Here is a 16,252-nt window from a genome sequence, read left to right on the forward strand (position 1 = left end):
CCTTCCTGCTTCCATCTCCAGGGGCCCCTACGCTGTTAACTGTCTGTGAATATACAGTGGTACCTGGAACATGGGCCCCCCTGCTCTCTCCTCACTCCCCCCGTCTCCGCCCCGGTCTGCTGTAGCGTTCGAGGGCCCCAACTTTGGCTGTGACATGTCTTTATGCACGGCAGGTAATGTTCAAAGAATACTTAGGATCTATATGGGGCGTAAAGGGGCCCCGGGGTAGTTCTGTGAGGGACTGTAAAATAGCCAGGATAGGATGATTTATAGTTTTTTTGTGAGAGGTAAGGGTGAAATCATGTACTCGCTCCAGTCCAAGTGACCCCTCGCTAAACATCTTGGTGATTACAGTTGGGGCAATGTTAAAATACGTGCGAAGTTCGATGAGCGAAGTTTGTCGAAGAGGACTGAACGATTTGGGAAAAGGATCGAATTTGATTTGATTTTGATTAGATATGCGATTTTGGAGCGTTCTACCGTGACATAAACATCAAAAACAAGTGCTTTTATATGTCATCCATGCACGTTTGAGTTATTTGGCGTTCTCTCCTGGGCCGTATTGAAACCCTTCGTACGGTTAGCTGTTCGATTCTGCCCAAAACTCAGTCCAATTTTCCATAAATACACAAAAGCATGATACAAAACTATACACTACAACTTCACAAACCTGACGCAATTTGCAGTAGTTTCATTAGAGCAGGGGTGTCCAAACTTTTCTCATTAAGGACATATAAAAACACAGACAAAGCTGAGGGCCATAGACTGGTCACCAATACAGTGAATACTTCAAATCTGTGTTTATTACGTTACATTAAGTTAAACCCACCACTAGATCTTCATTCATTTACATTCCCAATGGGACACATAAAGTATTTGATATGAGCAGTAAGTAGATTTTCAGAAATGTACTGTAAAAAGTACTGTTTAAGGTAATATGGGCCAATTCACCTGGAAGCTTGAGGGCCAAGAAAAACTGGTCTGAAGGCCGCATTTTGCCCCCGGGCCACAGTTTGGGCATGCCTGCATTAGAGAGATTCACACTGATTGTAATGTGATAGCGCTCTGAAGGTAGAGTGACTTAGCATGGAGAGCAAGTGGGCATCAGAGAGTCAGAGCGTCGAAAACGAAAGTGAAACTTACTAAATATGTGAATACAGCATTTTTAAAACGATAAAAGGAAACCTGATGATCTAAATATGTTATGTTTTAGCAGTTAATAAATCTGATTTAATAATAGGATTCTGTTCAAAGTTCACATTTTAAACAAGACCGAAATATGAACTGAGAAACTATTACAAGAATCACATTTCAGAACATGTTTGCACAGATCGAAACTACAGGGTTAGCAGTTTTTATGCAGATTGAGATATGAGAGTTTGTTGTTTGTGGTGGAAATAATGGTATTTCAAAAAGCTGCAGGTTAAAGTCAGGTTAAGTTCTACTAAATCACTTGGTTTTAACACATAAAAGAACATATTTTTCCCCAAGAACTAAATATAAGATTTAAATTTATTGCTTTAAACGAAGTAGGCTGTAAATTCTACTCAAAAATGTTTCCGTTCTTGTCTGTCATGGAAAAGTCATAAATTTGATGACAACTTTTAAAAGAGCAGTGAAAAATTGTGTGAAATTTTGAGTTTGCATTTCAACAAGACCTAACTGTGTCACCAGATACGAGGTAAACATGTTCAAATCAAATACAACTTTTACAGCAAGAGGCCAGGACTAAACCAGGACTAAATTGAGACTAAACCAGGACTAAACTGAGACTAAACCAGGACTAAAGCAGGAGGCCAATCCTTGAGGTCCTCAGAGCGAGATGGTTCATATGGGAGATGTTCTTTGGTGCTGGTCCATGGAGAAACTTGTACTTGAGCTGCTTTAAAGTCTATTCTCTGAGCCACAGGAGCCAGTGCAGAGACCTGAGCACAGGACGCGTGTGTGAAGTACTTCCTGGTTCTCATCAGGACTTGAGCAGCAGCGTTCTGGATGTTCTGCAGCTGTGTTAAGGCTCGTTTGAAGAGGCCAGTGAGCAGGACGTTACAGTCGTCTAAGCTCCTGGAGACAAACGCACGGACGAGTCTCTCTAAGTCTGGTTTTGACAGTTTACCTTTGATGGCTCTTCCAACACAGGTTCATCAGTGATACTATTTTTTAAAACCGTAAGAGCACAGGCCACATCCAGCTCCTTTAGCTCAGTTTGAGGGTTGCGTCTTTACCATTGTGTGAGTTTGCGGCGCGTACCTCAGTGCCGTGATGTTATCTAACACTGGGCCGGCTCGGGCCTTTTGTTGTTTCTCCACGGCTCATTGTAGCGGTGCCATTGTAAGTGATCGCATTTGTATCGGCTCGTCTCGGATCCTTATCTCTGGCCTCTCTGTTTGATTCTATGGGGTTTCCTGGCCCACGATCAAAGGGCCATCTCAACTGTACCGCCAACTTCAAGCCCCGCCCACATATTCCTGTTATGTTTGTCAAAGATTATGTTAGGCATTATTTAACTATTTCTGCTTTTCACTTCTTTTTTGTTTTGACTGTCCTTTCTGTGTGGAGTTTGTTCTCCCCGGTCTGGGTTGGTTAGTACCTGATTAGCATAGCACTATACCTAGATGCACACTATGGTAATGAGGTACTGCTGACTATAAACTCAGCTCATAACCTGGAGACGGGGCCCTTTGCTCCTGACAGGTTGCCCCAGTGGCTTTAGAGGTAATATAAATGCTGATATTTTCATGCTGTCCGTGATCTAATGCTCATCTTAAATAAATGTGAGAGACAAAAGGAAAGCATGCCGTAGAGCGCGAACAGAGTCTCCCGATCCCGTACTGGTATCGGTATCGGCGGCTAATCTACGGCTTTTTAGAGTATTGGCTTAGATCGGGTTTAGTGAATAGATCAGGACAGTATTAGAGAGTGTTTGTTTTACCTCTGGGATGTTTTCACGGAGCGTTAAGAGTGAAATTGAAACTTGAGCTCCAGACTGCCACCAAACGCTCATATTTTGCCCTTATTTTTAGCGTCTGTGGTAGTGTTTTTTTCAAGCACTCGAACATGTGCAGCCGATTTTTTTTTTATATTTATGTGAGGTATGTACGATTGCAGAGAAGTAAATGCTGTACTTGTTTTAAAAGTATTTATTTGAGTAATAACTAAGACAAGTCGCACCGCTCTACCCTCATCTCTCCTCCTCCTGTTCTGACGCAACTGAGCAGAACCTGAGCTCAGGACACTCAGGTTGGGTCTGTGTAGGGTCTGTGTAGGGTCTGTGCAGGGTGGTGTAGGGTCTGTGTAGGGTCTGTGCAGGGTCTGTGCAGGGTCTGTGTAGGGTCTGTGTAGGGTCTGTGTAGGGTCTGTGCAGGGTCTGTGCAGGGTCTGTGTAGGGTCTGTGTAGGGTCTGTGTAGGGTCTGTGCAGGGTGGTGTAGGGTCTGTGTAGGGTCTGTGCAGGGTCTGTGCAGGGTCTGTGCAGGGTCTGCATAGGGTCTGTGTAGAGTCTGTGCAGGGTCTGTGTAGGGTCTGCGTAGGGTCTGTGTAGAGTCTGTGTGGGGTCTATGTAGGGTCTATAGGGTCTGTGTGGGGTCTCTGTGTTGGGTCTGCGTGGGGTCTGTGTAGGGCCTGTGTGGGGTCTATGTAGGGTCTATAGGGTCTGTGTGGGGTCTCTGTGTAGGGTCTGCATAGGGTCTGTGTAGGGCCTGTGTGGGGTCTGTGTAGGGTCTATAGGGTCTATGTAGGGTCTATAGGGTCTGTGTGGGGTCTCTGTGTTGGGTCTGCGTGGGGTCTGTGTAGGGTCTGTGTAGGGGTCGGTGTAGGGTCTGCGTGGGGTCTGTGTAGGGTCTGTGTAGGGGTCGGTGTAGGGTCTGCGTGGGGTCTGTGTGGGGCCTGTGGGGGCCTTGCTATGGATTTTAAATGTGAAACATCTGTATCTGCAAATATCGGTTAACAGTCACAACAGCAGGTCAAATATTAGATCAGTATCGGCTCAAAAAACCCCATATCTATTAGACGTTAGGATCAGGAGCCAGAATTGTGAGGTGTCGTGATTGGATTTGATTTAGAACATCACTCTTTCTCACATACAACTTTTATTTTGTTTCTGCCTCCGTAGGTTCGGTCCGGGTTTGGTTATTTACTGGTACGGTTTCATCGCCGAGCTCGACTGCCAGCGCGATCGGGGCATCATGCTTAAAGAGTGCTTCCCCGAGGACATCGTCACCCTGTACCAAGCGGGTCAAACGCACGCCCATGCCCAGCCCAGAGGTGAACCCGGGTCCAGCCAGCCCAGTCCTCAGTGAAGGATGAGGGGATGAATAGGAGGAAGGAGAGAGGAGGGGAAGAGGAACACTTAAGTCGGCACCGCGCAAATCCGGAAGCAATTTGGATTTCCTGACGCGAGACGTACACGGAGACATACACAGAGACATGGAGAAGGGACAGCGGCCAAAAGATCAGATTGAACTTCCAGTGAACCGGGCTCTCCGTCTGACCCTTAGCACCGGATTGTACTGGTTTGGAGGGAAATGTAAGATGAAATGTTCATGTTAGCTAAGGGAATACAAACTATAGTATAAACATGTTTTGTTATGGTTCCTACAAGGTTTTTTAGGCTACACGAGATGATCAAAACATGCCACGTTTAATAACTAAGAAAGACTTTTTTTTTGCTGTTTAATAACTAAGAAAGACTTTTTTTTGCTGTTTCAGGCCATAGTTTTGATAAAGCAAAATCAGTCAAACCAAAGTCTTGAAATTTTGAATCTAGACGCTTTCTTTTATTCAATCATATGGTGTTTTGTTGCTAAAAAAAACACTGAAAAAACGTATTTCTTACAGTGAGATCTAATCTGTAAGTCGGCGAAACAAGGGATGCACACGTTTTCATTCCCGATACCAATTTCAGTGTTGTAGCTTTAAGTCCCACAAGTGACCACAGAGCAACTTTGTGTAAATAAAACTTTAACTTTCTGGTTCATCTATGACCAGTACATAGTCTTATTACATCTGTTTGTACGTCCACTGAGGATATCGGCTGAACCTCTCCTTGTGATAAACAGCCGTGATCCAAAATGTCCTCCATTGTTAGCTCGTGTCCACGTCGCACACATGTTTTTAGTGTTTTTGGCTCTGCACGTTTCCATGAATTCAAAGGCGACTCGTCCTGTTCACGTCAGGTGTCTCTGGGCTGTGTGCGTGTTCTTTACAAATGAGTGTGAACACGTTTTGTCTTGTCAAAAGTCTATTGTTATGAAACTGTAATGCAGCCAATCATTTTTCGAAATTGCGTTTTTACAAAATTTGTGTTTTGGAGATTTGCTATTATGAAATAAAACATTGCAACTTGTTTCTGTGTTTTAGAGTTTATTAAGTTGAGCGGATATTAGTCACAAGATGGGTTTAGTCTAGTAATATGTCTATGAAACGGTAACACAACCAATGATTTTTATGAAATTGCCTTTTTTTAAAATCTGTCTCTTGAAGATTTGATTTAATAAAGTAAAATACTATAATAATGTTTTAAGTAAATGCTAAAATTTCTATGTATCCACACCACCAGTTAAAAGATTGGACACAATTTTATTTATGTTTCTTCTTTATTTCCATGATTATTTACATTGTGGATTCTCACTGAAGGCATCAAAACTATGAGTGCAGACTTGGAATATAGTAAACAAAAATAAACTCAAAATAACTACTTTTTAGATTTTTTAAATGTAAAAACCCTTTGCTTTGAACCCTGCTTTGCACTTTTGGCATTTCTTGACCCTGACACGGCACAGCTGCGACCTAAGCTGAACCATTTCAGGAGATGTCATCATGAAGTTCACTAAGGGGGTGGATACTTTTGAGTATTTGAATATAAACTATAAAACATATTTAGTAGAGTTATTTCACTTTTTTCTTTGCTGCATAATTCCATATATCTTGCTTCATATATTTGATGTCTTCTCTAAGAATATAAAATGTAAAAAGTAGCAAACAAAGAAAAAAATATGAATGAGTAGGTGCGTCCAAACTTTTGACTGGTAGTTTATGTAAATCAATATATAGATACATACATCAAAATTAAAGTAAAGTGTCAGAAAACAGATTTTGAATGTCACTACTGCACCTGCAAAACGTACTAAAAGTTGAATGTGATCGTAATTGTTGCACATAAAATGTATTGTACAACACTATACTGACACTTTGGAGCTGACGTCATCAACATTCCCTGAGGCCGTGATGCTAACTGAAAGTACTACTCTGTCTGAGGCTTGCTGGACTTTAACCTGAGCTTTATTTTAACACAATCTGACCAGAAAGAACTGGTTTAGCTGGAACTATGACAAGTCCCTCTCAAGTAACATTACGCTCACAAGCTAGCTAGCATTAGCCAACCGTTTTTCAGTTTGTCACGCTCACCTTTTTGTGTAAAATCAAACGTAAACAGGACCATGAACGCTCCAATGATCACAGGCTTCGGAAAATATGCTGTTTAAATCCATTTTGGTTTTTTTGTTGTTGTTTTTTTTTTGTTTTCAGACAGTTTTTGACAGTGTGCGTTGTGTCACCATGGTAACTGCTCAACATTCCACTATAGAGATACATGTAAAACACCCCCAGCATGATGTTACTGCAGTGTGTCAGTACAGTATGAGACGCTATGTGCCAATCAGAAGTGAAAGTGATAGTAGGAGGCCTAGTGGTAGTAAAATGTAACTACATTCATGGTGATACATATTCTCGATCTCAAATTTGACCTAAATCGAAATGACACGTTCCACTTTCGTATCGTTTGAACCCATCCTTTGGTTTCATCAGATATAAAGTAAAACTAAACATATATTTTCATCCACGTCATAGTCCATCTCAAACCTTACTCCGCTCGCTAACATGCAGAACTCTCGATGTCTTTCTTTAGTTCGGTCTGTCTGTGGCCCCTGGATGGCCCCTGGGTGAGCGTTCCTTATCACTCCCGGGGCCCTGGCCTGCGTCGCCCCCTCCCCTCCTCCTCTCTGCTCCGATAAGAACAGCTGGAAGTGTCTAACCTGCGTCCTGCTCTGATCCCCGCTCCACCTTCTGTCACTTTCAATGTAAAATAATAAAACTCATGTAATGTTCTCACAATCCAAATGAACTTGTGGAAAAAATGAGTTTATAAATATTTCTTGGATAAAGTTTTTATGTGGATGGTCCCTGGAGTTTTTGGGGTTTTTTTTGTTGTTTTTTTTTACATTTATTTCCTTGCTAAATCTTGTTTAAAGGGACTATGTCAGATTTGTACGATTTTAAAGAACCTGTACCCAATTTTTCCCGTGTATTTGTTTTGCCCCGTTACAGATAAATTGTATGAGCAGCTTTTGAGGTGAAAATAAGACTGTTGCGTGCTTAGTGCTTATAAAGTCATCGTGGTGAATAATTAGGATGTTCTGAAGGCATAAGGTAAGTGAGGAGTAACTTTGGACCACTGCAAACTGGTTCAAATGGACTAGTTTAGGTTTTTTTAGACGGTAAAACTGAGATACAGCACCTTTAAATTTCATAAACATGACCTGCCTCCAAAATACGCGGAAAACATGTTCAAATATAAAATAAAAATAGCATCAAATATGAATCCCGATGTTGTGAAAACGGAGTCTCTTCCCAGCCCGAGTGACTGAACCGGCGACCTCAGGTGTCAAAGGCATGTCATGAATCCACTGACTACGGACATTGATTTCAAGTAGTGAAGAACACGGCATGCTGGGTAATAAAACTGGTAATAGTCAGGGGACGTGTTCAGAGCGGGATTCGAACTCCGGTCTTCTGAGCTTAAGTCCAGTTTCTTGAATGAAAGTCTAAGCAATGTCGCCCAAACAGCACGGAAACCCAACACTTTATACATAGTAATAATAAACCGAGGAGGGCGGCATACATCCTGGCTTTCTTGAGTAATATTTCTATTGAAGTAACAGTACTCTTACTTGAGTAAAAGTTGTGGTTCCTCATCTCATTGCGAGTAAATCTACAAGTGACAAAAACTTCATATTGACAATGTGAAACAATTTGAACATTTGTGTTTCTTGCACCTCTCCTTCAGACATAATTTCGTTTTTAATCAAATTTTTGTGTTTCTGTCCATTGAAAATACCAGATTACATGCATTACTTCATGTTTTGTCCTTTGAATTACATAAACTTCAATTTATAAACTAGTTACTCTTTAAGTTACTCTTACTTGTGTAGCAGTTTTCCCAAATACATTTTTACACTTGGACTACAACTTTGTACTTCTACTTGAGTAACGATACTATTTTGAAGTATTTTGAAGTATCGTTACTCCCACGTTGAATTGTCTATATATACATAGTTCATAAAGGTGAGACTCGGTTTACTCAATTCTAAATAACCCCATAAAACTCGACAGAAAATTGCTAGATCAGTTCCTGTAGCGCTCTTCCTGCCATTGTTTTCCAAAATGGCCGCCGCACAAAGAGAAGGGTCAGCTACTATAAATTAGCTTATGCACAATGTAAGCTAAATGTGTGCCACTTCAAAGGCGCGGGACCAGACAGTATTTCAATGGAGTAAATATAGAAAAGTCAAACACGGGATGATATTTAAGAGCGGAGACGGAGGTGTTTGGGTTGAACCTGTCACTGCTCCTGTCACTGCTCCTGTCACAACACAAAGCCTAAAGAACAGCAGCGGAGAGACGCCATAGGGGCACGAACGAACGAACGCGTCTTTTTGAAGAGATAAAAATACAATGTCAATGTATGTTGTCAAAAATAAGAAATAAAAATAAAAAAAATATGTCAAACATATTTTAAAATAAATCACTGTCTAAGCATTGTTTACAAGAGAATGTACAGTAATATAACCTACAATACCAATACTTGTATTATTGCTATTGCTACTACTACTACTTTAGTAGTAGTAGCAATAGTGTAGTAGTGGTAGTAGTACTAGCAGTAGTAGTAGTAAAAGTTGTGGTAGTAGTAATTAGTAGTAATTGTAGTAGTATTAGTTTAGTTTATTAAAACTTTCCTGTTGGAGAGTCCACTACATTCTTGTCCCCATGGAGACATTATCACTTTGCCTGGAATATTCCACAGTATGGCATTACACATCTACCTATCTCCATGGGGAATAGTAATGGTAGTAGTACTAGTGTTTGTAGAAGTAGTGGTAGTAATAGTAATAATAATACTAGCAGCAGTAGTACAGTAGTAGTAGTAGTAATTGTGATAGTAGTAGTACTAGTAGTGGTAGTATTAGCAGCAGTAGTCGTAGTAGTAGTAGTGGTTGTAGTGGTAGTAATAATAGTAGTGGCAGTAGTAGTAGTGTTGATGGTGGTAGTAGTAGTATTAGTGGTGGTGGTAATAGTTGTGGTAATTGTAGTAGTAGAAGTAATAATAGTAGTAGCAGCAGTACAGTAGTAGTAATAATAATAATAATAGTAGTGACCGTAGGAGTAGTGTTGGTGGTGGTTTTAGTAGTAGTAGTAGCGATAGTAGTAGTGGTAGTGATAGGTTTTAGTAGTAGTAGTAGTAGTAGTAGTAGTAGTAGTAGTAGTAGTAGTAGTAGTAGTAGTAGTAGTAGTAGTAGTAGTAGTAGTAGTAGTAGTAGTAGTAGTAGTAGTAGTAGTAGTAGTAGTAGTAGTAGGTAATAAAAACACAAAACTCCATTTTATTCTATTTTCACCCACTGGAAGCCATATTTAACTTCTCCCCTGTCAGCTCTTATCCCCCACTCTCTTGTCAGATGTAGTAGTAGCAGTACTATAGTAGTATAGTAGCAGTAGTAGTTGTGGTACTCGTAGCAGGTTACAATAATACAAAACTGTCTCATATTTTCACCCACTGAAGGCCGTGTTCGCTCCTGTCAGCTCTTATCCTCTCTGTCCTGTCACATGTGGAGCTCGGTGGGGTCCTCTCGAGCATCTCAAAGGTCTCGGGCTCATGTTTGTATCCACGGGGGGGACAGCTCCGCCTGGGCCGGCCAAAGGTTAGCCCTCCCCCCTCCTCCTCCTCCACCCTACCCACCACAGTACAGGGCATCAGGAGCACGACAGGAGCGACCCACAGAGCCAGGGTCCTACAGCAGGAGTGGGGAGCAGGGGACAGAGGACAGGTGAAGGACAACGGGACGATTATAGAGGACTTTGGGTGACTTTGGTTCTTTTGTTTTTTCTATAGTTGAGGCCCATTTGTCTCACTTCAAATCGTATGTCATTTCCTGCTATCCAGAATACACAGGTGGATTAGCCAATCAGAGACATGCATGATGTTCATATCCAAACAAATATGGCAGAGATGATATTACTTTGCCTCGAATGTACTGCAGTATGGTACAAGCTTGCCTCTCCACAGATCTGACCCGTAACTTGGCCTGGTGCTGTCAGCTGTCTCCATGAAGATAGAAAAGGTTAATGACACAGGAAATATATAGGTGTAAATTAGAATAGTACAGTTATACCTTTGAAATATCTTGCTCTATAAATGTGTCATTATTTCACCCGTTGTGCTGAACTTTGGAATAATAAAATACAAATCTGCCAAAACCAAATTACTCATTTACATCTTATAAAAGTGACTTAATTCAAACATGAACCAAACTGATATAAACTAATATTTGCAAAAACATATACCCTGATTCTAATTGTCTGTGTAATCCCTCGGTCGTCCAGGTCTGATCCATAGTAAAATTCAAAAGTAAAATCTGTCAAATGGACAAAATTTGTAGGAGTGAAGACATTTCGCTGCCCATTGAAGTCACTTCTTCAGTTCTGGTCAGATCACTGCTGGACACGGCCTTATATCTGTCTGAAGGGAGGAGCTACTGTTCACAGTTTCTGTTTGTAGACTTGGTCTGTTGAGCTTCACTAAGGGCGAATGTGCCTGAGTCATACTTCATATATTCATTCAGATCTTAATCTCTCTCACATCTATAATTCCATCATCAGACCCAAAGCAAACAAAGGAAACAAGGAAAGCAATACAGCTAGCCAGGATGCTAATAGGCGAAAAAGCACCCATTAAGAGCTGAATATATATAGTTAGCTACAGATTTTACTTTTGGCTTTTACCTAACTCTAATTCTAAGTTCTAAACAAAATGTAAGTGCCCCAAACGACTATGTCACTGTCTCACCTGAGTTGTCACCTTTTTCCAGATCTGTCCACAGCAGCACATTAGCTAGCTCGCTGTGTTTCAAAGCTAACAGTAACTTTTATTAAAATATTAAAATTCAAATTAATTACAATATAGACTATTCAATTGTTGTATATGTAGAATACTTCAATTTGTGGTACTGTTTTAATATTTATTATGCCCCAAAATTAGCATTAGCATTAGCATTGAGACACAAACATCTCTCTCTGTAAACCTCCAAACACTCCAAAGTGTTCATTTTATTTGTGTAGTGTTTAACAAGTTGTGTAAGTAACAGCATTTTTAGACAAGCAGAAAAGTTACATACTGCATCTTTAAAACTACCATTACGTCGCCCAGAACTTTCACTATTTGTGGTTTGACATGAGCATTTGAAGCTTTGGTCAAATCCAGTTTTAGTGATTGTCCGCACTGACCACACCTGTCACATATATAGCCTTCTTACTATGACATAACCTCAGTGGGCGGGGCTTTGTACCTCACCGGTGGCTTGTCTCCACGGTAACCACTGCTGCTGCTGTTATTATGGGATGAGCGCGTACGCCACAGGCCTTTTGATCGTCTATCTGCAGCCAGACTCAAACCAGAGCGCAGGCCACAGTTATAATATTCCACCGTTGCCATTAGCGACATAATATTTTTGGTCATGGGGAATGAATCAGATAAAGTTGTTGGGAATATCGCTCTAGTGTGGTAGGGCGATTAGCAAGATAAACAAAACAAATAAACTAAAAGTACAGGCGAACTAAAGTCTCATCGCGTAACCTTTTAGCTAAAAAATTGATTAATATAGCGCTTTCCCACCTTCAATTCACTCAAAACGCTTTACAACGAGGAACCATCGCATCGCCAACCTGTGAGTCAATGGATCTGACCAGTCAACCATCTGGGATTTGAACCACCAACCTTTAGATCAGTGGACAAACGCTCTACAAACTGAGTTAATGTCGCCCCGTAGTCAATGTTTTTCCTGTTTTCATGCCTCGGTAATGACACAATAAACATCAACCATTAGCATAGCATACTTTTGATATTTTCCCCAATTTCCCAATAATTCCCTAGTTTTCCAAATGAAGTTACTCTCCCAACTCAAATCCCTCTGTATTGTATTTACATCTTGGGTTCACGACCAGGTCCCGACTTAATGAGAAGGTTTGAGGTTGCGGGTTAGAACCACTGTGACCCTGTGATGTCCTCGCCGTACATGATCTTATCTGTAATATTTGATGGAATTTGCTTGCAAGGATTATATAAGTGCCCAATGAGAGCACCAGATGTTTTTTCATGAGCCTTGTTACAACACAATACAAAGAAAACAAACAAAATGAAGAACTTTCGAACAATTTTCTCAGCGCTACTTCCTGTATTTTTACACTTTTTCCCCACAAACTGCCACTTAACCGATGTAAAACTATGATACTTTTTGCAGTGAACAGAAGCGGCTGAAGAGGCTGCTCGTTTCGCTGCTGCGGCGCGGTGCTTCCTGTTTCTCGCGTAGTCCCTCCCCCTCCCCTCCTCGGGCCTTTAACCGCGCACAGCCTGAAACCCGAGTCCGCACGTCTTCACTGCGGCACATGCGACTGCTCAGAATGTCGGACTGTTGCCGTTGGCGACATAATATTTTTGGGAAGCACTGTAGGAACGAGCGTTTATCATTGGGAATTATGGTCGGAAAGAGAGGGACTATTTTCTTAGCGCACTATTATCACATCAGCAGTCATTCCTCTCAAACAGATCTGCAGTCTGACTGTGCTTATGTAAAAGACACTGGAGAGGTTTCCGGGACAGTGTGGTCTTCAGGATTTGGCTGTGGAGCGAAGGGATACGGAGCGAAGGGATACAAAAAAAAAACGAAGCTGAATCACACATTTAAAGTTCGTAAGACAGGTTGGAGTACTCATTTCACTAAAGCGTAATTAACATAATATAAAAAAAAATATATAACCGTGGAGTTGTCAGCACCTCCGATGGATAACTGCGCGTTGGGAAGTTGCAGTTTTTTTCCGTTTTTTCCCTTTTGTATCGAAATAACACAACTTTTCCACAGAAAAAAAAGACAAATACGAAACAAATTAAAACTAAATTGGAGAACGACATAATTACAAGGCTGTGGTGTTTCAAAAAAGCTGCTACTACTTTCACAACTGAGTGCAGAGCTAATCAGAACCCAGGTGCATCATGGGAATCCAAACAATTAATTTGCGTTCATTCATCCATCCATTTTTTTTCCGTCTGTTTATCCAGAGCTGGGCCGCGGGGGCAAAGGTTTTAAGCAGGGATTCCCAGACTTACGTCACCCTCAGACACTTTGACGTGGAGGAGCAGCGTCTCTACTCTGAGCTCCTCCCGTGTGACTTTGCATTTGTAATTAGTTTTTTTTTTTTTTTTTGTGACAATAAACAAATCGTATCAGCCTCACATAAAGACATTTCTGTGCCAATCTTTAGCTGTTTTGAGTTGTTTTTAATCAGTTGTCTGTTTAGTCTTTGCGGATCAGCAGAAATTCATCTCGTAGTAACTTTTTTGGCACTTTATTACATAAGTTCCACGTTTAATAATAAATATGGCAGAGCTGTCTGAACCAAAGCAAAGGATCATGGTCAACGTAGTTTCCTATTTTCATGCTAACAGTACAATACATTTGAACCATTAGCATTAGCGTAGCATCATTTTGATATTGTCCCAATCCCCAATACCTCCCCTAGTTTTCCAAATGAATTTACTCTCCCAACTGAAATCCCTCTCTGTTGTGCTTTGGGTTCACAGCCAGGTCCCGCCTCAATGAGACCGTTTGAGGTTGTGGGTTAGATTCCACTGATCACTTGAACCCCTGGCCCTGTGTGTGGACTGTGATGTGCTGTTCTCTGAGGACAGGGACAGAAACCCAACCCCGACCATTCAGCTGTTCAGTACACTACTTTTCACTGTCCCGCTCTGGGTAAGTCCTCACAGATAGAACAGAGGGCTCTGATTGGGCGATGAGACGGAGACGAGGGCGCTGATTGGTCGATTGGGTGCTGCAGGTCCTCCCCGCCGGTGCTCTGGGACACCCGGGCTGGAGATAAGATGTGGTTCCTGTCACTGGAGGCAGATGAAAGAACCTGAACTATAGTATTTGTTATTGTTGGATTAAACATTTTGTAAAAAGTTACGTAATGGCAAATACATCAACTTCCCTGTTCTATGATTTACATTCTTCTCATTTTAGAGGTACTAGTTTACATTTTACTCCCATGGCAACGGAGTACTTGGCTGCTCTTGTGGCTGGCTGGCACCCTATGGAGTTTTTGAAGCCTTTTGTCTTTTTGAGCTCAGTTTTTAATGTCGTATCATGGGATTTTAACCAACTAAGTGGTGCAGCATGTTTAGTTTTAAGGGCAGAAGTTAGTGGCTGTTGGATTGTGCGAAATGTTTGTTTTTCTCGTATCCATGGCGACAGTGCAAGAAGCTAAGGATGCTAGCTATGGACCGTCGAGGTGCTACCGACAGATACTTTTTACACCGAATGTGGCAAAGGAAATACAAAGAGGGAAGAGGCCGTTTCACCACGAACCGAAACAGCCGAGTGGAGTAAAAGTGTGAACCAAGATGGAGACGCAAGCGGCGTTTGTGGCGGACTCTATCGACACAGTTTATTTAGTCTGATGCTTTGATTCTCCAGAACTACAGCTACTAGACTCTGACCTTACATTACTTTTATTACATCTACTATTGTTCTGAACTGTGGTGTAATTTTGAAAACAATACATGTCAAAGCTGCTAATTATACTTAATATACTAATTATACTTAATCAACTTTTTATTATCATTATATTGTTTTATTGTCCCTTACACTGGACGTTCCTCTTCTCCTTGGTCTAAACCCCTTTGTTGGTTTTAACTCTCATTCGCGATATGTCGTCTACATCAGAGTAATAACGCCAATTTGAATCTCCATCTTCTCCCGTTACTGTCATGATTTACTGCCCCAAACCTCCAGGGGGCGCTAATTAAATCTTAAAGTGGATCAAATAAAGCTGCGTGTGGCTGCAGGCGTGACTAAACTCACGTTAGGTTTTTATTGTCGTGGTTAGATTCTCCTCTTCTCCTCCTCTCCTCTTCTCCTCCCCTGCTCATCTCCTCTTCGCCTCCTCCTCTCCTCATCTCCTCTTCGCCTCCCCTCCTCTTCTCCTTCTCTCCTCTTCCCTTACTTTCCTCCTGTTCTCTGTCCCTCCTCGTCTCCTCTTCTTCTCCTCTCTTCTTCCTCTCCCACTGACCTCTTTCCTGCCTCATCTCCTCTTCTTTTTCTCTCCTCTTCTCTTCCTCTTCTCCTTCCCTCCTCTTCTCCTCTCCTCCTCTCCTCTTCTGCTCCTCCCCTCCACCTGTCCTTTCTTCCTCTTCTCCTCTCCTCTTCTGCTCCTCCCCTCCTCCTGTCCTCTCTTCCTCTTCACCTCTCCTCCTCCTGTCCTCTCCTCCTCTTTTCCTCTCCTCTTCTGCTCCTCCTGTCCTCTCCTCCTCTTCTCCTCCCCTCCTCCTCCTCCTCTTCCTCTCCTCCTCCTCCTCCTCCTCCAGGCCTAATTAAGACTCAGACTGAAGTAGGACTTAAACAGGGTCTACACCAGAACTAAACCTGGACTAACTCCTCTTCTCCTCTCCTCTTCTGCTCCTCTCCTCCTCTTCCTCTCTTCCTCTCCTCCTCCTCCTCTCACAGAGTCTACACCAGAACTAAACCTGGACTAACGTGCCTTTATGACTTTGATGAACATTTATCTCAGTATCGTGTCAATTATTAATATTGGATTTTTCTCCACATTCTTAAAGGAATACTATGCAACTTTTCTGGGGAGGGTCCGCCATCCGTTTGCCTCCAGGGAGATGTTGTTGCTATGGTCGAAATGCTCCACAGTATGACATTAAACATATCCATCTTGCATTTACTTCATTGCTGTTTTATTGGTAAAACATATAGAAAAACACATATTGTTACTGTGAGTGGGATCACCTCTCCGCAGACCTGACCTGTAAACTGGTCTGGTGGCTTGAGCATATTATCTCTGTGGTGAAAGGTAATTTTAATGTCAAATTGTGGAATATTCTCTATGAAGATAAACAGGTGGTAGTTTAAATCTAGTCTAAACCAG

The 16,252-nt window shown here is 41.7% G+C and overlaps 1 protein-coding gene across 2 annotated transcripts in view; it reads left to right on the plus strand.

Moving 5' to 3' along the window:
* cdin1 (CDAN1 interacting nuclease 1) overlaps positions 1 to 4,572 on the plus strand; it is a 146,663-nt gene extending 142,091 nt beyond the window's left edge. For both annotated transcript variants that reach the window (XM_033988288.2, XM_055230989.1), the window contains one exon: positions 4,107 to 4,572. In XM_033988288.2, coding sequence (XP_033844179.1) covers positions 4,107 to 4,293 — 187 coding nt within the window. In that variant the 3' untranslated portion in view covers positions 4,294 to 4,572. The remainder of the gene's footprint in view (positions 1 to 4,106) is intronic.
* The last annotated feature ends 11,680 nt before the right edge of the window (positions 4,573 to 16,252 follow it).

This window comes from Periophthalmus magnuspinnatus, chromosome 22 (assembly GCF_009829125.3).
Source record: "Periophthalmus magnuspinnatus isolate fPerMag1 chromosome 22, fPerMag1.2.pri, whole genome shotgun sequence".
Classification (NCBI taxonomy): domain Eukaryota; kingdom Metazoa; phylum Chordata; class Actinopteri; order Gobiiformes; family Gobiidae; genus Periophthalmus; species Periophthalmus magnuspinnatus.